The 22,029-nt window shown below is 63.7% G+C and overlaps 4 protein-coding genes across 21 annotated transcripts in view; 2 read left to right on the plus strand and 2 right to left on the minus strand.

The window, feature by feature from the left end:
- CANT1 (calcium activated nucleotidase 1) lies at positions 1–3,839 on the minus strand. Its single transcript, XM_056322297.1, has 4 exons — positions 3,742–3,839; positions 1,455–2,094; positions 1,007–1,210; positions 1–544 (listed from the first exon to the last, which is right to left on the minus strand). The coding sequence occupies exons 2-4, from the start codon at positions 2,071–2,073 to the stop codon at positions 174–176; spliced, it is 1,194 nt and encodes a 397-aa protein (XP_056178272.1). The 5' UTR covers positions 2,074–2,094; positions 3,742–3,839; the 3' UTR covers positions 1–173.
- An 88-nt stretch (positions 3,840–3,927) lies between these two features.
- C1QTNF1 (C1q and TNF related 1) lies at positions 3,928–10,231 on the plus strand. Of its 2 annotated transcripts, XM_056362769.1 has the most exons (5): positions 3,931–4,368; positions 4,486–4,654; positions 8,016–8,172; positions 8,269–8,414; positions 8,807–10,231. In XM_056362769.1, the coding sequence occupies exons 3-5, from the start codon at positions 8,030–8,032 to the stop codon at positions 9,355–9,357; spliced, it is 840 nt and encodes a 279-aa protein (XP_056218744.1). In that variant the 5' UTR covers positions 3,931–4,368; positions 4,486–4,654; positions 8,016–8,029; the 3' UTR covers positions 9,358–10,231. The 2 variants fall into 2 exon arrangements, with proteins under 2 accessions (XP_056218753.1, XP_056218744.1); XM_056362778.1 differs by having other exon boundaries at positions 3,928–4,654; positions 8,960–10,231.
- Positions 10,232–11,520: 1,289 nt separating this feature from the next.
- On the plus strand, positions 11,521–16,029 carry ENGASE (endo-beta-N-acetylglucosaminidase). Of its 2 annotated transcripts, none has more exons than XM_056362757.1 (14): positions 11,521–11,704; positions 11,898–11,974; positions 12,076–12,277; positions 12,532–12,680; positions 12,797–12,954; positions 13,064–13,212; positions 13,395–13,560; positions 13,992–14,095; positions 14,320–14,428; positions 14,632–14,705; positions 14,911–15,065; positions 15,167–15,269; positions 15,363–15,477; positions 15,609–16,029. In XM_056362757.1, the coding sequence occupies exons 1-14, from the start codon at positions 11,598–11,600 to the stop codon at positions 16,011–16,013; spliced, it is 2,073 nt and encodes a 690-aa protein (XP_056218732.1). In that variant the 5' UTR covers positions 11,521–11,597; the 3' UTR covers positions 16,014–16,029. The 2 variants fall into 2 exon arrangements, with proteins under 2 accessions (XP_056218732.1, XP_056218726.1); XM_056362751.1 differs by having other exon boundaries at positions 11,522–11,704; positions 14,533–14,705.
- Positions 16,030–16,961: 932 nt separating this feature from the next.
- Positions 16,962–22,029, minus strand: part of RBFOX3 (RNA binding fox-1 homolog 3) — a 188,890-nt gene continuing 183,822 nt past the window's right edge. For 14 of the 16 annotated variants that reach the window (XM_056346970.1, XM_056346961.1, XM_056346953.1 and 11 more), the window contains 5 exons: positions 21,766–21,898; positions 21,156–21,195; positions 20,506–20,567; positions 20,106–20,184; positions 16,962–19,068 (listed from right to left, as the gene is read on the minus strand). In XM_056346970.1, the coding sequence (XP_056202945.1) occupies positions 19,024–19,068; positions 20,106–20,184; positions 20,506–20,567; positions 21,156–21,195; positions 21,766–21,898 (359 nt within the window). In that variant the 3' untranslated portion in view covers positions 16,962–19,023. The remainder of the gene's footprint in view (positions 19,069–20,105; positions 20,185–20,505; positions 20,568–21,155; positions 21,196–21,765; positions 21,899–22,029) is intronic. The other 2 variants (XM_056347033.1, XM_056346996.1) reach the window with 1 other exon arrangement.

Consider the following 22,029-nt stretch of genomic DNA (forward strand, 5'->3'; position numbering starts at 1 on the left):
TGCAGCAGAGCCAATGCTTTACCAGAGATGCCAAGGCCAACTACAGAGCTGGGAGTGCTGCCCAGCATCCCTCGGGCAAGCCTGGGGCATGTGCCTGGCTTGGAGCATGCTAGCAGGGCCTGCCCCAGCGCCCCTCAGCCTCCCTTGCCCCTCCAGTCCAGTTGAAAAGTCGGTTAAATAAACTCAATGCCCTCGTATTTCACACTGCCAATCCTGGTCTCAGGCAGAAGGAAGCGCCCGTCCAGTGTGAAGGCCATGATGTAGCTAGCAATCTTGCCGTTGTCCTCTTCCGATTTCAGCGCCACAATGATCTGGTCGTCTGTGTCCGGGATGAACTTGAAGGAAGAGAAGCCGTGGGTAGGGACTACCTCACCCACACGTCCCACTGTCACATCCCCAAAGTCCTGAGTAGAGCTCAGCAGCAGGTTGGTGCCTCGCCGCTCATCTGCCTTCTCATTGTATCGCTCATGGCTGGCACGGCGCGGCAGGAAGAACCAGCGCTGCAGGGTGTCACTCCAGGAGACCGACTCGTGGATCAGGTAACCTGCGGCAAGGAGTGGTGTCTGACGGCATGAGGCAGAGAGCACCCACCAGGCTGGGGTGGGTCTGCTCCCCACTTCAAAGGACACCACAGCTGGGGAGGTTGCAGCCCCCAGAGGCAACTGCTGTAAATGTTTCTGCCTTCTCCTGCCCCACTGCCCATGCAGCAGCCCCCCCAGTCCCTCCCGGAGCTGGGCAGGGGCACCCTGGCACAGCCTCCTCTGCCCAGGGGGCCTGGCTGCCAGGCACAGCACCAGCTAAGTGAACCTCCCACTGCTTGTGGCAGACAGGAGAAAACTGGCCAGGGTCAGCTCTGGCCTCTCTGCCAGGACAGGAGGAGGTCTCTGGCCTCCAGCATCCTTTAAGTCTCACTCCAGTCCCAGTATCTATGGGGAGGGAGACCTCAGCCCTGGGGCCTGCTGAGGGTGTGGGACACAAGGTGGCAGAAGGGAGCCTCACTCAGTACCTGGGGGTCGGATCCCTGCCGCAGCCCTCAGTGCGTTGTAGTTCACCACCCAGTTCTCATGGCCCACGTCGCCCTTGTAGCCGATGACCTTCACCCACTCGGGGTTCTCGTTCACCACCTCCCCCGTTGTTGTGGTCCATTCCTTGCCCAGTCCCCCCACGTAGAGGTGCTCATCCTTCACTGCCAGCCACTCTGCCTTGAAGCCTGCAGTGGAGAGAATGGCATGAGCCAGGGCTCAGCCAGCACAAACATCAGACTGGCCACACTCCCCTGAACACCACACCAGACACCCAGATCCTGGGCACAGCCTCCCAAGTCCCTGGGCAGGATTGCCCCTGTCCCACCCAGGCTTACGGAGTCACAGAAATGGTGCACCCCACCCCAGCGAGCCACAAAGAGCCAAGGGCTTCACTGCTCTGCATCTGCAGGGCAGACTGGTGGAGCTCACCTTTCCCTACTGTGCCATCCCCATCTGGGAGGATCACCCAGGGCACCACCTTGTTGCCTTCAATCTGGTAGACCACTCCTGTCCGGTCATCCACAGCGTACAGCTTCCCATTGAAGACGACCAGCTCTGAGAGCTCCATGCCCCTGCCCTTCTCAGCCAGGTGGGACTGCAGCACGCTCTCGTCTTTGTCCCACTCCACTGTCACGCTGTCCCCGCTGTCTGACAGCACCAGGTAGCCCTTCTTCAGGTAACTGAACCAGGTGTGCTCCTCAGAGCCCCGGGACTGCATGTCCAGGTCCGCAATGACTCCGATGCGGTAGCGCACACCCTCGGAGTTTCTCTGGGGTGGGGACAGCGGGTAGGTGTCATTGTAGCGGTCCCCTGTGTGCAGGCTGAGCTGCCAGTTGTGAGGATTGGGTGGACCATGCCGCGCTGGTGAGGACCGGTGCAGGCAGAAGAGCAGCAGCACAATCCCCACACAAGCTGATGACAGCACGATGGCCTTCCAGCGCAGTCGAAAGCGGGGATCAGCACCCTTGGTCATGGACGCGAGGACAGGTAGACCACCCACGCTGATCCGGAGGGGGCTCATAGACTCATGGCAGGGCGGGATGGGCATCAGACTTGGGGCAAGGAGAACCTGGTGGAAAAAAGGGAGGAAGCAGGTCAGGGAGCTGGAGCCTGGTGCTGCACTGAGCTCAGGGGGCTGCAGGGCATGGCCACAAGGGAGAGGTGAGGGACCTCACCCCCTCTCCTGCAGCAGGAGAAGGTGCTGCTGCCTCAAGCAGGGAAGGGGGCTGCTTTGCTGCTGAGGGCACTCTCAGCCCCTTCCCACCTCAACCCTGCTCTGCCCTCCCAGACCAGAACAAGCCACAAGCCCCAAAGTGTTGGCAGGCATGCATGACCTGCTCAGCACCTCTACCTGCCCCAGGGTCCATAGTAACCCTGGGCGAGTCCCCAGGACCTGTACTTGGGTGTCCTGCTGAGCAGCGTTCCTGCACAGCCCCAGGAGGGAGTTCCCCTCCAGCAGCAAGAACAACCCTTGGTGTCTATGGAGTGGCTAGCCGGCCTGTCCCAGCTCCCACAGCCCCCAGGAACCAGCCCTGCTGCTGAGCCGTAGGCATGTCCCCAGGCCCCACAGAGACACCAGGAGACACGTGGCAGCTCCGCCCGAGCAGGATGCCAATGCTTGAGCAGGAAGTGCAGCACCTGGGTTCAAGGGACAAACACCAGAACTTGCCGAGCCTTGAAGCTGCAGTAGCCTCTACCAGGTCTGCCCACTGTCATGGTGTCTCCTCTGGGCATGACTCATATGTGGGTACCCTCAGCCCACCCTGTGCTGTGCCCACCCACAGGGCCAAGGTGCCAGAGCAGTGCCTCTCCCTGCAGCACAGGGGATGTGGCAGCTCCCTGGGCTCCTGCAGATGGACTATACCAGGCTGTGCAGGGAGCAAGCAGCCCCCAGGCACTGGAAGCTGCCCCATCACCCCGTGCCATGCAGCACAGGGCAAGGACCCCCAGCCTGGGGCAAGGCAGAGGGGTGCCCAGCTGCCAGCCCAGGCCTGTCACCGGCTGTGGTGGGGCCCCGGGCCTGGCGCTGGGCACGGGCCGTGCTCCCCACAAGCAGCCATGCCACGGGGCTCTCAATGTGCCTTTCAGCAGCCAGAGGGGTGAACAGAGGCTGCATTGAGCATGGGAGGCCGAGCCCGGGCAGGCGGGTGTGCTCCTGGCCACGGCCGGGACACAGAGGAGCCCACGAGGGACGGCTGCTCGCCCCGGGGCGCCGCCACAGCGGGGTAAAAACCCTGCAGGGGAGGGGGGGCAGTGCTCCTCCGTTCTGCTACGATCCCGGAGCACCGCCCTCGGCAGGGCCCTGGGGACCCCGCTCAGTGCACTGGTCCCCACTGTGGCTGTAGGGACGCCAGCACCTGCCCTGAGCACAGCTACGTGGCCCTCTCCCCCCGGGCATGGCCACGGGGACGCCCCCAGCCGGCACGGACACGGGGACCCTCGGGCCCTCCGGGCACGGGGACCCCCGAACCCCCTACTCGGAGCGAGCTGCCGGGAAGCCGATGCCCCGCCCGGCCTGAGCGGGGCCTTAAGGGCCTCCGCGCCCCCTGGACCCTCTGCCGCGGGGCACAGCCTCGGCGCCTCCGGTGTTCCCCCCGAGCAGAGTGCTCTGTGCCCGCGGTGCTCCCGCCCCAGCCCGGCGGGCCCCCTCCCCACAGGCCCGGCCCCGAGGCCCCGCAGCGCGGTTCGCGCCCCCCGGCCCGGTGTCCCCACTCACCGCGGCGCCGCCCGAGCGTAGCCGCCCGCCCCCCGCACAGCCACCGCCTACGGCTCCCGGCAGCCCCCGCGCGCCGCCACGGCGGCCGGCAGCGGCCAAATCACTGCGGCCGCAGCGGAACGACAACTCCCATCAGCCCTCGCGCGTCAGTGCCGCGCTGCGCCGCGGGGGCTGCTGGGAGCTGCAGTCCACCCCGCGGCCTGCTTCGTGCCCGAACCGGGCCGGGCACGGCGACAAAGGACCGGTCAGCCCCGACCGGCCCCGGCCCCCCGCACACGTGCTGTTGGAACCCAGCGATGGGCGGGGGGGCCGCAGGGCGCGGGCTGAGCCGGCTCTGCGGAGTGGTGTCTCCTGCGGCCCAGCCTCGGGTGGGCATGTCCCCGGGTGCAGCCCCCGGTGCAGGCAGGCCCCAGCCCGCGGCTCCTGACACACCAGCGTTAACTGGGACGGGCCCCGTGTCCCCCCAGCACTTGGGGTGCAGGGAGTGGGGCCAGGTCCTGCCCAGCGCTGTGGGACACGTGTGTGTGTCTGGCTGTCTGCGAAAGGTCCCAGCGAAGCCCCTGGCATGTGCTGCTGCCATTCCCTGACCTTGGGCCAGCGCTGGTCATGGCTGCAGGCCCGGTGCTGGTAGGCGCTGGGAGCACACATGGTTAACGCCAGCCGCCCGCGCTGCTGGGCTCACATCTGGCAGTGGGAGGGCTGCACGCCTGGTCCTGCTCCTCTGCTGCCTCCTTTACTTTCTAGAAAGTGCATTTCCGCCCAGGCCAGAGGAGGAGAAGAGGCTGCTGGAGTGGGAGGCAGCCGATCCGCTGCAGGCAGGCTCTGCCCCGTGCCGGGGGGCTGGCAGGGCAGCACAGAGGGATGCTCTAGGGAAGGCAAGGCAGCACCAGGAGGGAGCAACTCTGCCCCGGAGGTAGGTAGGGGGCAGGTTTGGGGGAGGGCCCTGCAGGCCTAGGACCAGCACCTTATTGTGTACCCATTTGCAGGTGCTGTCAGGGCACAGCAGCACTGGTGTGGATTCACTCATGAGGTGGCTCCACCTCACTGGTCGAATGGGTGCCCTGGGGCATGTCCAGCAGCGGTGACCAGGGTCCCCCCTATCCAGTCCGGTCAGTTGAGTGAGGACCCTGCCCTGCCTGCGAAGGGGTGGTGGGGACCACAGGGCTGAACCCCACAGTCTGGGGTCACAGCCTGACCCACAGCAGCTTGGCAAGGACAGACGCTGGGAGGTGTTTAGTGCTGGAACTTGCAGCACAGGCTTGACCCAGCACAGATCCACCGCAGCTCCCCCAGCCCTGTGCCCCAAAAAACAGACCCTATGAGCACATAAAACCCAGGGCCAGGCTGTCCCCAGGCATGTGCAGGGGACAGGGACGTGGTAGCTGCTGGGGTCCCTAGGACAGCATCTGGCTGGTGCTGCAGGAGCTGGAAGGCTGCAACCACCCTGCTGGTCCTTCACCACAGCTGCTCCACACAGCTCCCACGCTGCTGCCTGCTGGGTCTGTGCTGCTCTGGGGGCACAAACAGCTCTGCAGCCATTCCAGCTGCTGCACCAAAAGGCAGGGGGAAGCCATCCCACCAGCATGACCCCAGAGGCAACGCAGCTCCAGCTGCTGCAGCTTGGGGAGGGCTCTATCCACCACCCTGAGCCAGTAGGATGAGGTGAGTGTGTAGGTCCTGCTGCCTCCATGCCGCCCACTGCTCTGAGCCCCTTCAACCCCTCCCAAGGGTTTGCTTGTTTCATTCTTGTCTTTATCACCATCTAGGATGTATTTCAGGATGTTTTGACTTGCAGTCACAAAGCTTTAGCAGCCACTTAATTTAAATCTCCCAACGGCTCCTGGAAAGCATCCAATCCTGACAGGAAAAACACCATCCCTTCAGCAGGGCTGTATATGCCTGTGCATACATAGGCACCTCCTGCCCGGTGCGCCTGCGGACATGTGTTCAGGGGCCCAGTGAGCCCTGCATGCTGCTGCTGGGTGCACCATGCCACTGACAGCACTCTGTGTGCACAGGACACTCGCCTCCATTTCCAGCCCTATGACAGCCTGGGAAGCATGCTGCCTTTCTCAGTGGGAATTTTCTGGTGAAGGATTTCTTCTCCTTGTGGAGCAGTTCCCTACAAAGCTGCATTTTCCCTAGGGTTGAGCCTGCTTTGGGTCTCAGGGAAAATGTCTGGTTTGATGGTCCCAGAGCTGAGGGAAAGCCATGGGTTTCCCAAAACACCAGCAGGCTGTGTGCCATGCTCTCTGGCATGTGGCTGGCATAACTGGAGGCCAAGCAGGGTGAAGAGAGCCAGGGCCAAGGCTCTCCTGGATGATATCTGCTCACAAGCCCCTGACTGGCCTCCTCCTTGCTTCTATCCATGGATCCGCTTCTCCCCTGACAACAGAGCTGAGCATGGGCAGGCACCAGGCCAGGGCACAGAGGATGTGGTGCCAGGCTGCCCACACACAGTGCCCACAGCCCTGCCTCTCCCCATAGCCGGCAGCACAGCAGGACTTGGGCAGAGATAACAGGGCGAGAGACAGAGCAGGGAGGGACACAAGCTGGGACACAGGCACCGAGAAAAGTGTGTGAGGGAACAGGCCCTCTGCAAAGGATTGAAGCAGTAGGAAAGCCCTTTGGAGCCTTCCCCCATCCCTCCACCTAGTCCCAGTGAAGGTGACTCACAAGCCAGGCATCCATCCTGGCCTCAAACACCCTCTGCTGGAGCATGCCTGCCCAGTCTCCTGTTCCCACCGGTCCTCTGACCCCACCAGCCCCTGTGCTCGGGGGACAACAGTCTGCCTGGGGGCTGGCTCAGTGATCGCTGACTGAGGACCCTGGTGTTTGGAAAGCGGGTGTTCACCAAAACAACAGGATTCTGCCCCAGAATCCTTCCCCTTGGCCTGGCCCACCCCCAGGACGAAGGGCTGTGCTGTGTGGGGCCCTTTGCCCCTTGGGGCAGGGGATCTAGGATCCCTGCAGAACCTGGAGAGCACAGCCAGGTAGTGCAGGGGGAGGCTGTTTGGGGAGGGGAGAAAGGCAAAGGATGTGCCACTTCGGGGAGGCACCTGACAGTACAGGAGTCAGCAGCCTTCTCCATCCCAGCGCTGCAAGGCCCCATCATGGCAGGGTGTGGGACCAGGCAGCCCACACCTGCAGCCCTGTGCCAGCCAGCTGTGCCCCAGCACCACCTCAGACCCCGCGGCTGCACGATGCCAAGCAGCCGGGCAGTGCTGCACATGTGTTTGGTCGTGACCATCCTGGCGCCTTCAGAGCCACAGGGCCAGGTGTGGGGTGTGCCCAACCCCACATCTCCAGCAGATAAGGCTGTGATAAGATGAGGAAGGGCAGCAGGGCTGCCTGGGCTGGGCCATGGTGCCACCAGCTACTGCAAATATTAGCTTTGGCCCCATGCAGGAATCGGGGGTGCCAGGAAGTTTTCTCCCTGTTGCAACTGGCTCCCAGCTGGGGCTGCCAGCCCACATCCACATCTCCAGAGAAGTGGGTCTGGCCTCCTTGCAAGCCCTCACACTGAGGACCAAGAGATGGCAGCTCCTGGGGCACAGAAGCCCCTTTCCTGGGGTCTGTGCAGCCTGTGCTGCAGGCATCCTTGCAAGCTGTGGTGTAGGAGGGATGCAGGCACCCTCCCCAGGCAGGGCTGGGGTTCCCCCACAATAGGCAGGGCTGCACCCTGACATTTGCCCTGTGGCACCTGGAGCTACCTGTAATTTTTTTGGGTGCTGAGACCCCAAGTTGCCATTTTTGGGCATCCTTGGGAGGCAGCTAAAGCCAGGCTGAGTAGGAGCAGCTATGTTTGGCCCAGGGCTTAGACAGTCAGCCAGAGGCTGCTGCTCTGCTCTGCCCTTGGCTCCCCGGGTAATTTTTTCTTCCATGCATGCCAGGGCTCTGGGGGCTGCACAGCCCCATCTCTTAGCAGGACCAGAGCCCCTGCACTGCTCCAAACTTGGGTCTCCCCAGGCACTCACTGGAGTGTCACCAAGGCACACAGCCTAGGTAGAAGCAGCTATTTAGGTACAGATGGTCCCTGCAGTTGGAAGAGATGCACATGCCCATGCTGCGGGCTCTGCTGGGGAAGGGTTGCTGCAAGAGCAGCTTTTTGGGGCTGGAAACACATCTGTGCCCTGTCTGGGGCCGCATAGTGCATCAGGTCCTGTCCTGGGGACAGTGCAGGGCACTGCCAGGCTAGTGTGGCAGGGCATCTCTGAATCTTCCAGCTCTGCCAGGCCTTGCTGTCCCCCTCAGCTATCCCTGGCATCTCACAGGGCACTGCCACAGCATGGAGGGGCTTTGGGCGCCCAGTGTCCTGCTGCTTTCCTGCCTGCTGCTGCCCTCTTCTGCAGGGAGCCAGCTCAGCCCCAGCCCCGACCAGCGTTTGCAGATGGACCCCAAGGAGACACCGCCCCAGCACCATGCTGCCAGGTGAGGGGACCCCGGGGCCAGGGCAGCTGTGACACCCCCAAGGGCCTCAGCCCCCACCCGTAGCTCCCTGTTGCGCTTTGCTTTCTGCCCTCCTAGGGCCATCCAGGAGCAGAAGGCTGGCAGTGCCCAGGAGGGGCTGCCCCCACAGCCCCGCTGTGTTCGCTGCTGTGAGCCGGCCGACCAGCGCTTCTCCTACACCCAGTACCAGCCCCTGCCTCAAATCAACATGACCATCCTGAAAGGTGAGAGCTGTCAGGGCCCCACACTGCAGCAATGCTCATGGCCAAACCTGCAGCCCCGGCACTCCATCAGCCTGCCTGGTCTGCCAGCATCCTCCCAAGGCCAGCACAAAGCTGGGCTCCCAGTGCTGGCTCTCTGGGATGCCAGTCTTGCACGAACTGGGAGCAAGAAGCAGAGGCTGGTGCCTGTGGTCCAGCACCCTGCACAGACAAAGGGGCAGTGGGCAGGAGCCATTGTGGGGTGTGAGCTGCTCCTGTGCTGGTGGGCTCTGGGCAGGGCTGGTGGGGGGGGCGTCCCTGCTGTCTCCATCCTTTTCTGCCAGGCAAAGGGGTTTCCAGGGTTCAGACATGGCACCCGCCTCTGACAGTGCAACTCTCCCTCCTGCTTTGCCCAGGCGAGAAAGGGGACCGCGGTGAGCGAGGCATGCAGGGCAAGTTTGGCAAGACAGGGGTGGCCGGCAGCCGAGGCCACACAGGGCCCAAGGGACAGAAGGGCAGCATGGGCGCCCCAGGGGAACGCTGCAAGAGCCACTACGCTGCCTTTTCAGTGGGCCGCAAGAAGCCCCTGCACAGCAATGACTACTACCAGACCCTCATCTTCGACACACAGTTTGTCAACCTCTACGAGCACTTCAACATGTTCACGGGCAAGTTCTACTGCTACGTCCCTGGGATCTACTACTTCAGCCTCAACGTGCACACCTGGAACCAGAAAGAGACATACCTGCACATCATGCGCAATGGGGCAGAGATGGTCATCCTTTATGCCCAGGTGAGTGACCGCAGCATCATGCAGAGCCAAAGCGTCATGTTGGAGCTGCAGGAGCAGGATGAGGTCTGGGTGCGGCTCTACAAGGGCGAGCGTGAGAATGCCATCTTCAGCGATGAGTATGACACTTACATCACCTTCAGCGGCCACCTCATCAAGTACAGCGGGGACCCCTGAGCACCTGGTCCACCCTGCTCCTCCTCCCCTGGGGCAGATGTCTGAGGAGCCCCAGCTGCCCTCTTGCCCCAGGCATGCCACCCACCATTAAGCTGTTAGCCCTTCTACATGCTACTACTGCCAGCAGCTGCACCAGTGTGTGAATGCCCCCATGCCCAGCTCCTCGAGGCTGAGCCTATGTACCTGGAAGAGTCAGAGCCATTTCCAGCCTCTGCTGCATTTGTGACCTGGCAAGCAGTCACTCGCCTGGGGCAGGTAGGGAACTCATCCCCACCTGTGCCTGTGTCAGAGCTGGGTTTGCTGGGGCACAGTCAGTTGTGGCAATGGCTGTGAGCTTGTGTTTGGGGTTTGCTTGGCAGCGCCCTGGTGAGAGGCAGCGCAGATACACACACCGTCTTTTTCCCTTGCCCCCCCTTGCACCATGCCATGTGCGGCAGGCTCCTTCTGCAAAAGAGCAGAGGGTGCTCAGCACCCAGCAGGAAAGGCAGTAAAACCACTAAGGGCCCCTCTCTCTGCAGAGCTGGGTCCCAACAGCACAGATATTGCAGCACAATGGTGGGTACCCTCTGTGCTGAGCCTCCCCAAGTGCTCCCATGGGGGAGCAGATTGTATCTGTTCCCCTTTGCAAGTCCCTATTGCAGTTCCCTCCGCCGCAGCCTCTGCTGGGTGCCGATGCTACCAAGGAGGGGTTGGCACCTTGCCGGCAGCCCTGGGTGCGAGGCCTCAGCTGCTTCCTCTTCAGTTAAATTATCTGCTGGCTAGGCTTTGTATTTTTTGTAGATGCAATAGCAAAGCAGGGCCTGGGACAGTGTGCTGCCCACCACTCTCTGTACAGCTTGTGACCACATTAAACACCCCACAACTTTAAATCCTACTCACACTTTCAGTGTCCTCTTGTGTTGTGTGTGCAGAGGCTCTGTGCAGCTTAGGGCAGGTTCCCACTGCCAGGGTGTGGGGGCTCCCCAAGAGCTACAGGCTGGCACCGTACTGCCCAGCCAGTGGTGGGAAGGGAAGGGCAGCTGGTCCCAGGAGAGCCAGGGAGACCTGAGCCAGGCCTGCAAAGGCCAGCAGCTCCCTAAGGGTGGGGAGCTGAGTGCAGTAACAGACCCATCAGCCTGTGAGCAGGGTGGGCTGTGGGTGGTGACCAGGTTTACCAAGAGTCCTGATCATCCAGCAAGTCCACAGTGATGAAATGGGCCTGAGATCAAGCTGGGAAGCCTGTGGTCAGAGGCTGGATTGGTGGGTCTGTGACTGGGCAGAGCAGGGCTGTAGCTGCAGGGCTGTGGCTGTGGCTGTAGCTGCAGAGCAGCATCCCATCCACCCAGCACAACAGGGAGAGCTCAGGGCTGAGCTTAAAGTGACCTCATGGTGGGTGGAGGGTGGGCGGATGGTGGGTGGTGAGGCTGGTCAGGCTGTCTGGAGCTGGTGGTGCCTGCAGGGCCCCTGTCCTGCTGTCCCCGCAGGGCTGGTCCCAGGGACCCAGCAGGACAGCGGGAGGCAGCTCGGCCCCCCCTCCCAGCCACAGGGTGAGGGCAAAGTCCCACGGCAGCCTCCAGCCCCACGGATGGCAGGCAGGGCTGGGGCTGCTGGCAGGTGGCATGAGTTGAGGGGGCTGCCTCCTTGGGGTGGCCGCCAGCCTGGGAACCAGCTGTGTCCCAGTCTGCCCAGCAGGGCCTGTCCAGGGACACACATCACATCCCAGCACACATGTCCCATCCCACCACACACAGTCCATTCTGGGACATGTGGCCCCATCCCAGGGCATGCAGCATGTCCCATCCTGGGAGACATGTCCCCATCCCAGAACACATGTCCCATCCTGGGAAATACATCCCCCATCCTGGGGCACACAGTCCATCCCAGGACATATGGCCCCATCCCAGGGCATGCAGCCCATCTCAGGACACATGTTCCATCCCGGAACACAACCCCATTCCAGGACACATATCCCTGTCCCAGGACACACATCCCCATCCCGGGACACACGTCCCATCCCAGGACACGTGGCCCTGTCCCAGGGCACGCAGCCCATCTCGAGACACATTTCCCACCCTGGAAGACACGTCCTCACCCTAGAACACGTCCCACCCCGGGACTCCAGGCGCAGGCGGCGGCGGCGGGGCGGGCACTGGGGGCGGTGCGGGGCCGGGCCGGGGCTGGCGGAGCTCCGGGGCGGTGCCCCCGGCCGGGGCGGGCCGTGCGGTGCCGGCGCCGTCGGAGCGGGCAGCGGCGGCAGCGCCATGGCGGCGGCGGCGGCGCAGGAGGGCCCGGCACGGCGCGGGAAGCGGGCCGGGACTGAGGCGCCAGCGGAGGCCGAGGCGGAGCGGGCCGAGCGGCGGCGGCGGAGGTGGGCGGCGGGCGGCGCGCCGGGGCCGGGGCCGGGGCCGGGGCCGGGGCCGGGGCCGGGGCCGGGGCCGGGGCCGGGGCCGGGCTGGGCTGGGCTGGGCTCGGCGGCGCTGGCCGCGGTGCTGGCCCGGCGCCGGGGGCAGGGGGCCTACGGGACAGGGGGCTGCCCGGCCGTCACCCCGCTCCCCGGGCAGCTTCCAGCCGGCGGCGGAGCCCCGGGGAACCACCGTCCTGCACGACACCGTCAGCGCCCGCCCGCAGCCCCTGCCAGGTGAGGCACGGCGGGAACGGTGCCCCCGGGTCCCCCCGGCCCTCCCCGGGCCGGTGCTGAGCCGCACGGGTTCCCCGCTGACCAAGTCCCCCCTGACCCAGCGAGGCACTTCGATACCAGCACGACAGAGCCCATCAGCTTCTCCTTGTCCGGCCTGGAGGAGCTGCTCTCCTGGCAGCCCGACAGCAACGACGACTTCAACGTCTCCGCTGTGCCGCTGGCAGAGCGCCAGCCCCCGCTGGGCAGCCAGAGGCCCCGGACGCTGGTGTGCCACGACATGCGCGGCGGGTACCTGGAGGACAGGTACGTGCTGAGCAAAAGGGAGATGTGGCAGCAGAGCTCAACATCTCAAATCCCAAACCCCTTTGGCTTCTGCTTGATTTGTTCCCTGCCGGCTTAGCCGGAGAATGGTGGCCTTGCCCAGGCCAGCCCTGGCTGGGGTCTGCGGGGGTGGCTTAGTGCCACAGCTGGGCGTGAGTCATGCCCCTTCCCAGCCCCACAGCCGTCTGCTAGTGTTCTTTCCGCATTGCCCAACTTGCCTCTTTCTGCCGCTGCAGGTTCATCCAGGGCTCAGCCACACGCAACCCCTACGTCTTCTACCACTGGCGGTACATTGATGTCTTCATCTACTTCAGCCACCACACTGTCACCATCCCGCCCGTGTGCTGGACCAATGCGGCGCACAGGAATGGTGTCACTGTGCTGGGTGAGGGCAGGACCAGCTGCAGGGCTGGGGGCTGCAGGACTGGGCTGGGGAGAGCCCCAGGAGCATGGGGGGTTTGCCAGGGCACGTGGCTGACACTGCTCTCACCGCCTGCCCAGGCACATTCATCACGGAGTGGACGGATGGGGAGAAGCTGTGTGAGTCATTCCTGGCTGGTGGGGAGGAGGCGTACCACGCTGTGAGCGAGCAGCTGGCCCGCATTGCCCAGCACTACCGCTTCGACGGCTGGCTGGTCAACATAGAGAACATGCTGAGTGTGAGCATTTGCACCCTGCCCTCCCTGCCTCCTCCCCTGCCCTCACGCTGCTCTTGTGCAGGACCCCTTGCCTGCCCCATGCCAACCTGTCCCTGCTGTCCCCTGGCAGGCAGCAGCGGCGAGGAACCTGCCCGCCTTCCTGCGGCACCTGACGGTGCAGGTGCACAGCGCCATGCCAGGGGGGCTGGTGATCTGGTATGACAGCGTCCTGCAGAACGGCACGCTGAGATGGCAGAATGAGCTGAACGAGGAGAATAGGTGAGGCTGGGCCCTGTCCCATCACCTTGCCCAGGCAAAACTGGCCCTGGGTAGAGGTGGTGTGAGCCCACCCCAAACCCAGCTCTTGAGGGTGCTCAGGGCATGGCCTGCACAGCCCTTGGTGGGGTGGTCTGTAGGGACAGCCACAGTATCTGTCCTGCCACCCTCACCCTCGTTCCCAGGGTGTTCTTCGACGCCTGTGATGGGCTGTTCACCAACTACAACTGGAAGGAGGAGCACCTGGAGCGCACATGCGGGCTGGCTGGGCCACGCCGCACCGATGTCTATGTTGGCATTGATGTCTTTGCCCGTGGGGACGTGGTCGGTGGTGGCTTCGACACTGACAAGGTGGGTGTGCCAGGACCGGGCTGTTGTGACAGAGGGAAGTCTGCTGATCACTCATATTGAGTGACTGTGTCTTCCCTCCGTCGCGACACCGGGCCAGAGTGGGACCCTGGGCCTCCCTCCAGTGCAAGGCTCTGAGCCCCAACCAATGGCCATGCCGTGCCATGCTGTGCCGTGCCGCACTACACCACTAACCTGGGGTCATAGAGGCAAGGAGCAGGGGAACCTGGAGCCACTGGGCTGCCAGCCATGCATGGAGAGGGAGCCAGGGGATCCCAGTGCTGCAGTCCCTGGGGTGGGAGATGCCGCAGCACATCCCCATGGTGTTGTCCTGCCTCACCACGGGGCCAGTGGGACCTGGGGGAGTGGGGACATGACAGGTTACAAGGTGACTGCCTTGCCCAGCCCATGCTGCTCACTGCTCATCTCTGCAGTCCCTGCGCCTGATCCGCCAGCATGGCCTCTCTGCAGCCATCTTTGCTCCTGGCTGGGTCTACGAGCACCTGGGGGAGGAAAACTTCCTGCACAACGAGAACAAGTGAGGGCGGCTCAGTGGAGCTGGGGCTGTTGGGGGGAGAATGGGCCAGGAGCTCCCCAGGCCCGGAGGGCTGTGGGGCAGTGGGACAGGGCTGTTGGGCGACTGTGGCTGCTGGCCAGGGCCAGGCTGGCCCTGCTCTGCCCCAGCTCAAGTGATGCCCGAGGCCGTGCTGGGGCAGTGGCTGTAGCAGGGGTCTCAGCTCTGACACCCACCTTTTCCTCCAGGTTCTGGGGCTCGCTGTCTGAGTACCTGCCCACGCACAGCATCTGCACACTGCCCCTCACCACCTCCTTCAGCCTGGGCATGGGCACCAGCAGGTTCCTGGCTGGGATGGTGAGTGTGGGGTGATGGCTCAGCTGCAGCTGGGCAGGGGTGGGCTGGGCAGGGGGGTCCCTGCTCCTGGCTGCCTGCCTGGCCCAGCTCGCCCTGTCCTGCAGGAGGAAGAGGCTGGCCCCTGGTATGACCTGAGTGCGCAAGAGATCCAGCCGCTCTACCCAGAGCACAAGGGCCGGCTGAGCACCAGCTGTTGTCTGCAGGATGCCTGGTGCGGGGGCAGCTCCCTGAGGCTGCAGGGGACCATCCCTGCTGGCGAGGAGCGTGTGGCCATCCGGTGAGTTGGGGTGAAGCCCCCTTGCCATCTCCTCAGTGCTGGGCTGGCATCGTGCTGGCCAGGCAGGGCTGTGTGGCCCTGGGACCTCGTGGTGAGTGTGCCATGGGGCTCGCTGCCCGCACCACCCAGCAGATCTAACCTGATCCATCTTCTTTTTCTCTCCTCTCTCTCTCTCTTTCTTTCTGGGTGGATTTGGGGTCATCAGCCTTTTCTCTTTGCAGATGCTGGCACCCCCGAAGCTCCTCCTGACCATGGTCTACAAGCTGGAGGGGCCGCACCCTGATGAACTGATGGTTGCGCTGGAGCTCACCACCTGGGACTCGCGTACCTGCCACGAGGGCAACATCACCTCCCTGCCGGGTGAGGACCCTACCCCCTCTGTGCTCTCTGCAGTAAGCACCTACTGCAGGGCATGGGACCAGCTCAGCCCCTTGCCCCCCTGACCCTACTTCTTCTGGCAGAGCCCAACAGCCGCCATCACCCCCGGCTCCTCCCGGCACCCCCACCCCGCCTCGCCGAGCTGCTTGCTGCCTGCGACCGCAGCTCCCATGGCTGGACTGGCCGGTGAGTGCCCTGCTGGCTCTCTGTGCCCATGGGAAGGTGTGGGTGCCTTGGGCCCCCCCCAGCACTGTGCCCGCTCTGCCCCTTCACTCTCAGGTGCTACGAGCTGGACCTGCAGGACTGCAGCCTGCGAGACCTCTCCCTGCTCTTGTCCTGCCACCAGCCCAGCCTGCAGGAGACCCCCTTCACATGCCTCCTCGGAGAGATCCGGGTGAGTGCCCACCACTGCCGGTTGGGAGCCATCCATCCCGGTGCTGCCCCACGCTGCCCCGCGCTGGGAGGGTGGGTGGGCACCCACTGCTTTTGGTCCCAGCCCCCATGGTTCTGTGGTTCCCTCGGCAGGTGCTGGATGCAGCCAGTGTGGTGGCCTCCCCGCCACAGGTGCAGAGCCTGACAGCCTCGCAGCTCTGGTGGCAGGAGGGCCCAGAGGCGAAGCAGCTCTCTCTCAGCCTCACCCTCCGCTGGGCATTCCCACCCAACCGCGCCAGCTGCTTCCGCATCCTCAGCCAGGGTGCCCGGTGCCGCGAGGGCCAGACGCCGCTGCAGTTCCTGGGGCTGGCGCACGCCTGCCTGTACCGTGTTGTGGGCCTGGTGGTGCCGCAGCCAGCGGCCGGCCAGTCCTGCCGGCTAGAGCTGCTGGTGGAGCCGGTGCTGCGTGATGAACTGCCCGTGGACCCCGACCGCTGGGGGCGGCTGGTGCTGGTCTACTCTGAGCCGGCCAGCAGCACCAGCCGAGACGGGCATTAAAGGCAAGCGTGGTGCAGCCCCGCATCCTTGTCTCTTCCATGCTGGCGGGTGGGCTGTGTGCAGGGGGCTTCAAGAGTGGAGGCTGCATTTCATCATCCTGCTTTGGTGGGTCCCTCTCTTCTCCCACCACTGTGGCTGGGCTCAGCCCTCACTGTGGGGACCCACTGGGTGCTGGCCAGGGCCCTGCGACAGGCTGCCTGGGGACTCCCCCAGCTCCTGCAGCCCTCACTGCCTGCAAGCTGCATGCAGCCAGGCTGGCAGTGCCTGCCCTGAGATGTCCCCCATCTGGTGCTCAGTGCAGGTGCAGAGATGCGCTCTGCCTCAGCGCTCACCCCTGAGGGGCAGCCCAGCGCTGCCCTCTCCCTAGGGCTGGCAGGCAGTGGCTGCACCCGGGCTACCTCGCCTGGATCTCTTATGCATGGAAGGAGAGAAAATTTATAGCAGCAATTATTTTCTCACAGTCTGGTGAGCAAGCAATTAGCAGGCAGGGAGGCAGGCAAGCGCGCCACGCAGCGGGGTCACCCAGCCCCAGCTCCCTCCAAGTGCCAGCCCCAGTCCCACAAACAACACTGGCTCCCAGTCAGGAAAATTAATATGTCAGCAGTTAAGCTGCTGCTCCTCCGGCGGGGGACTCAGTCTGAAATGAATTATCTGACAGTTTGAAAAATGAAAAGCTTGGCAGAGCCAGGGGAGGACTCTTGCCGTGCCAGCACCCCGCTCCCTTGCTATGGGGGCCTCAGCATGTTCCCCCTGCCTTTGCCTGCTGCAGGCTGCAGCCCCCTGCCCAGAGGTGTGCCAGGACGGTCAGATACACCATGCCAGCCATGGCCCCATGCCAATGCCCCAGTCAAAACCTGAGGCGCCCTGGTTGAAGAAAGAAATCTTTATTAATAATTTCAATAATAATAATAATCCTTGTAATAATAATAATAATAATAATAATAATAATAATAATAATACTGTTTATTAGAATGGTCACACCTTTTGAAGCATACAGGATGGGCCAGTGCCAGCCTGCGCGCCGGCAGCCGGCGCAGGGGGGGTGCTGTAAGGAAGAAGCCAGTACAGCGATGGAAGGAGCTTTGTACAGGGGCAGGGGTGCGGGGCTGGGGTGGCCGGGGCTATGTACACCGGGAATAGAAAAGGGGGAGCTCATTGCTGGAGCATCGGGGGCATCTGCAGACTATAAAGTGAGGTTTGAGGAGTGGCGGAGCCACGCGGGGCAGGGGGCTGAACGCGAGGCGACCCTGCGGGACAGGGCTGTGCCCCGGGGTGCGCTCCGCAGCGCCTGTGCTGCCGGGCACCGGACCCGGCATGCCGGCTGCTGAAGACCGACCCCGGGGCTCGGGCTGGTCCCTGCAGGCGATGCCAGCCCCCAGTCCTGGGCGATGCAATGGCTGAGACCACAGCGCCAAGGGTGCGCCAAGGGCTGGTGGGGTCCCGCTGTCTCGGGCAGGGACGGGTGGCCGTGAGCATGTCCTGCGCCGTGGAGCAGGTAGGAGCAGGAGCAGGATCGGGGCAGTCCCCGTTCCAGCTCAGTGCAGGGGACCGCAAGCAGCGTTGGTCAGGGCTGCTCCCTGCGGGGTGGGAGCCCCGGGTGTGTCAGGGGATGGAGAGGAGGGAGGGGAAAGGGATTGCAAGCGAGTTGCAAGCTCCTCTTAACAAAAATTCCCTTTAAAAGGCAGAGGCTCATCCCCCTGCAACGCCCAGCGCCTCAGCAAAGCGGCTGCGCCGCCACCCCCGGCTCCACAGAGCCGGGGCCTCGCACACTTGATGCGCTGATGACCGGCAAGCGCCGGAGCTCAGGAAACACGAAGCCAGGTTCCCACCCCGGTGCCCAGCCCTCAGAGCTGGGGAGGGGGCGGCGTGCCGCAGCGCTCTGCCGGCACCCCCAGCGCTGCCGCGCCAGGGCTGAAAGGAAGACGTGGTGCCCAGGTCCTGGGCAGGCGGAGGCCCCTCCGGACGCCCCCACGCTCGGCGGCATGCCGGCTCTCCCTCCCTGCCACGGGCTGCGGGGCCGGGGCGGAGAGGGGCTCCTCTTGGCGCGTCCGGCCGGTCCGTGCTTGCCACGGCGCTCCTCCGGGACTCGCTCACTCGGTGCGTGTGTGGACAGTATGGGACTTTCACTTGGCTGTTGCCGCTTTGCTTTTTTTTTTTTTTTTTTTTGTTGCTTTGCTTTTGATTTTTTTATTTTTTTTTTGTGTGTGTGTGTGTGGATTTTTTTGCCCTTCCTGGTCCCAGAAGGAAACGGCCACGGTTTCACTACAACAGAAACAAAGAGGCAGGTCTTTCACTGGCACAGCATGCGGGGCAGCCTGGCCAAGCCGTGGGCCAGGGGATACACAGGTGTCACCCCAGCCCCCCGAGCCCCACACTGCGCCCCATGCCATCCGCACCAGAGCTCCTCCGCCAAGCAACGCAGTCAGCCCTGAGAAGCGCTACTGCCAGGGGGGCTGGCCCCGGGCTCCTGCACACACCCCCAGCCCAGCTCCATCCCCAGAGCTCACAGCAGCCCCCGCTGGCTCCTCTCTCTCCTATGGGAGGGCAGAGGGGCTGCTCCGGGGCTACCGTCGGCACCGTGCCTGCGGGCAGAGCACCCCCCTCCTGCCTCGCAGGGGGTCGAGCCCCCTGCACCCCCAGCAAGGGCAGTGCCCGCTGTGGAGCTGCGCTAGGACCCCGTGACCCAGTTCTGGGAACAGGGTGCCACTGGGGCTGAGCCCTGCTCCCCACGGTCCCCCAGGGATGCTCGGCAGCACCGAGGCGCAGGGCTGCGCCGGGGCAGGCGGACGGTGCAGGAGACGCGGGCGGGCGGCGGGACGGAGCAGCTTGAGGTAACCCTACGGGTGTGGGCTGCCGCAGCTCGGCGGAGCCCAGCCTGAGCCCCAGCCCCAGCCCGCCCGGGCAGGGCCCGCGGTTCCTCCAGAGGCTCGGCCTCGGCTCTGTCTGCCTGGTTTGGTTTGGTGCTAGTGAGCAGTCAGTGTTAGTGGTGGGAGGGGCTGTGTCTGTCTTGCTAGTAGGGAGTGAAGCGGCTGTACCCTCCTCGGTATAGACTAGCCTGCAACATCAAAGATGAAAAAAAAGCCAATCAGTATTTGAGAGAGGCACAAAGCCCAGTTCTTCCCTTTTTTTTTTTTTTTTCCTCTTTTTTTTTTTTTTCTCTCTCTTTTTTCTCTTTAAAATGACACTGAATCCTTGGGACATGAGGGGCCAGCAGAGCTGGAGGGTGCCCAAGGCTGTCCCGGCTCTGTGACAGTCATAGGTGCTGCCTTGTGGCCATGGCACGGGCCAGGGGCTACAGGGTGCCCCGAGCCCTGGTGCCCCTGGCATGGCACAACCAGTGCCACAGTTAACACAGAGGAGCCTGTCCCCATTCCCGCTGCAGCGCTGGGCTGTAACCCCCTTGCCCATCCCCACGGGACGGAGGGGCCATGGCCCCTTGCTAGCACCTGCCTGGGGCTAGGGGTGCCGAGGGGCACTTGGCAGCCAGGACCCGTGTCAGGGGGTTAAAAAAAGGAAGAAAAAGACGGGTTGGCTTTGAGATCCTGCCCATGAGTGGGATTTTTCATCTTTGATGCTGGTTGTGAAGATAGCTAAGAGCCGCAGTGTGCGGGTTGGCTGCAGGCGCCGGCATGCACACGTGTGCTCCCTGTGTGTGGCTGCGTGCTGGGCCCTGGGGACACGCCCCACACCCACCAGGGACAAGAAAGGGGGTCTCGGTCCCCAGCCAGGGCCCTGGGGTGCTGCCAGGCAGCCAGCGCAGGTGGCAGCCAGGTTCCCAGCAAGTAGCATACATAGTCTGGACTGTGTGGGGCTTCTGCCGCAGGGCGTAATGGACCATGTGGGATGAAGGCATGGCAGGGGGAGGGCTCCTCTCTTGCCTGCCTGTGGACAGAGCTAGGCAGGGGCTGCGCTGCTCCTGCCGCCACCACCTCCTGGCTCCCCCTCCCACAGCCCCCACATGCAGGGCTGCCCCATGCCCCTTGCCTGCCCTGCACCCCACAGGGTCCCCGGGCTGCTGTGCCGGCCTCCCCTCCCTGGGCTGCCTGCAGCTCATGCCAGGAAGCAAAGAAAGGCCGCGGGGGCTGCTCTTACCATGGTGCCGATGCTGTATGTGGCAGCAGGGCCGATGGTGTGGTGGTATGGGTCTGCCGCTGCATACACTCTGCCATAACTAGGAGCAAACACAGCAGTGGGCATTAACAACCACGGTTGGGGTCCCGCCTCCCCTCAGCATCCCCCCTGACCAGCCACTGCTCCCCCCTGCTGCACCTGGGAGCCCCCTGAGATGTCCCTGCTTCTCCCTGCCTGGGCACCCAGTCCTTTTCAGAACAAGCCCAAGTGGAGGGCAAGGGCCCCTTGTTTGCAGGACACCCTCATCATACCTGGCTCCATCCTCATCCCGTGGGCACAAAAGCTGCGGTGTGTTGGACTGGGCAGTGCAGGGGGTGAAACAGGGCTTCCCCCTCTCAGGAGCGATGCCTGCAGTGCTTACCTGTCACTGTATGCTGCCGCTGCTGCTGCCGGCTGGGCGTATCTGTAGGCGGCATAGCCCCCCTGCAGCGGAGGAGAGATGGCCATCAGGGAGGGGTGCAGTACCTACCGGGGGAGGCTCAGGGGGCTGGGGCAGCTGGGCACTCCACGGGCACTGCCACAGAGCAGTGGTGGGACCCTGGGGGGAGCTGGTGCCTGTGCCACCAGGCACACACCAGCCTCATTACCATTCCCCAGGGGCTTTCACAAACATTAACCTTAAAAAATTAAATTTCCAGAGGAGAGAATGTCACCTCCCTGATCGCTTTAATGAGGTGTCACGTTAGATAAATCCTTCAGCCACCCGCCTGAAATATCGCCAATGGCTTCTTAAATATGGAGGTTAAATGCTGGTGTAAGACAGTGCATCGGCGCTTGTCAAGGCCGTAAATCCCATGCAGCACTGGCCCTGCGAGGGGCCTGGCTGGGGACACGGGACACTGCGTGGTGCCACCCTGCTCCCGTCCACACTGCGCCTGGGCTCCAGCTGCCTTCCCCAGGGGACCGGGCTGGCAGGGGCAGAGCCCAACACACAGCCACCTGGTGCCACTCGCCCCCTGCCCCAGCACAGGGTCCCCGGTGTGTCCCAGACGCAGGCGCAGTGGCACTTACGTAGATCTCTGCTCCATAGAACCCATCCTGGTAGACGACCCTGAAAATGAGGTGGAGGTGTCAGAGCCTGGCCCATGTCACTGGCAGAGAGGGATCAGGTTGAAGCGGGTGAACTGGGGGAGCTGCTTCCAGCAGTGCAGCCGACAGGTGAGGAACAGCCATCCAGACAGCCCGCAGGCACATCTCGGGCTGGGACTCCTGGCAGGGAGGGCAGGGATGTGGGGACAGGCAGAGGGCACAGCCAAGGGCCAGGGTGCCACAGGGATGGAGGAGCTTGAGGCACGATCACCGCTGAGAGCAACTGAGCGGCCAGGTTGCCACAGCCGTGCCTGACACCAGAGCAGCCGCGTGTGCTGGGAGAGAGCATTTCCATTAACCAACCAACACAGCTGGAACAACGGTCCATGCTTTGGGGCGCAGGAGGCTGGTGAGCACTGGGGTCACCCTGAGGGGCAGCAGCCTGGGGGGTTTCACAGAGCCTGAGGCCAGGCAGGTGCTGGGGGAGCTGCAGTCCATTCCTGAAGTGTGAGAGCCTGGCAATGCCGATGCTGATGGCAGCAGAATTGGAGCAATGTGGCAGAAAACAGCCCTGCACTGCCCAGGTACTCACGCGCCGTAGGTGGGGATGGGCGGTGGCGGCGGCGCGGCTCGGAAGGTGTTGTAGACGGCGCGTCCTCGTCCCCGTAAGTGTGCCCCTCGGTAGGCTACAGCTGTACCCGTGGTGGGGTACGGGAACCCCGTTACTGCAGGAGGGAGGGGACAAACGTGGGCTTACCTCAGAAGCTCCCCACACAGCATGGCTGGGACCCCCGCAGTCACCGTGGGGCATCCCATGCCAAAGCCTGCCTCCATGCCCTGGCCCCGTAGGGATGCT

Source organism: Falco biarmicus, chromosome 1, assembly GCF_023638135.1.
Source record: "Falco biarmicus isolate bFalBia1 chromosome 1, bFalBia1.pri, whole genome shotgun sequence".
Taxonomy (NCBI): Eukaryota; Metazoa; Chordata; class Aves; order Falconiformes; family Falconidae; genus Falco; species Falco biarmicus.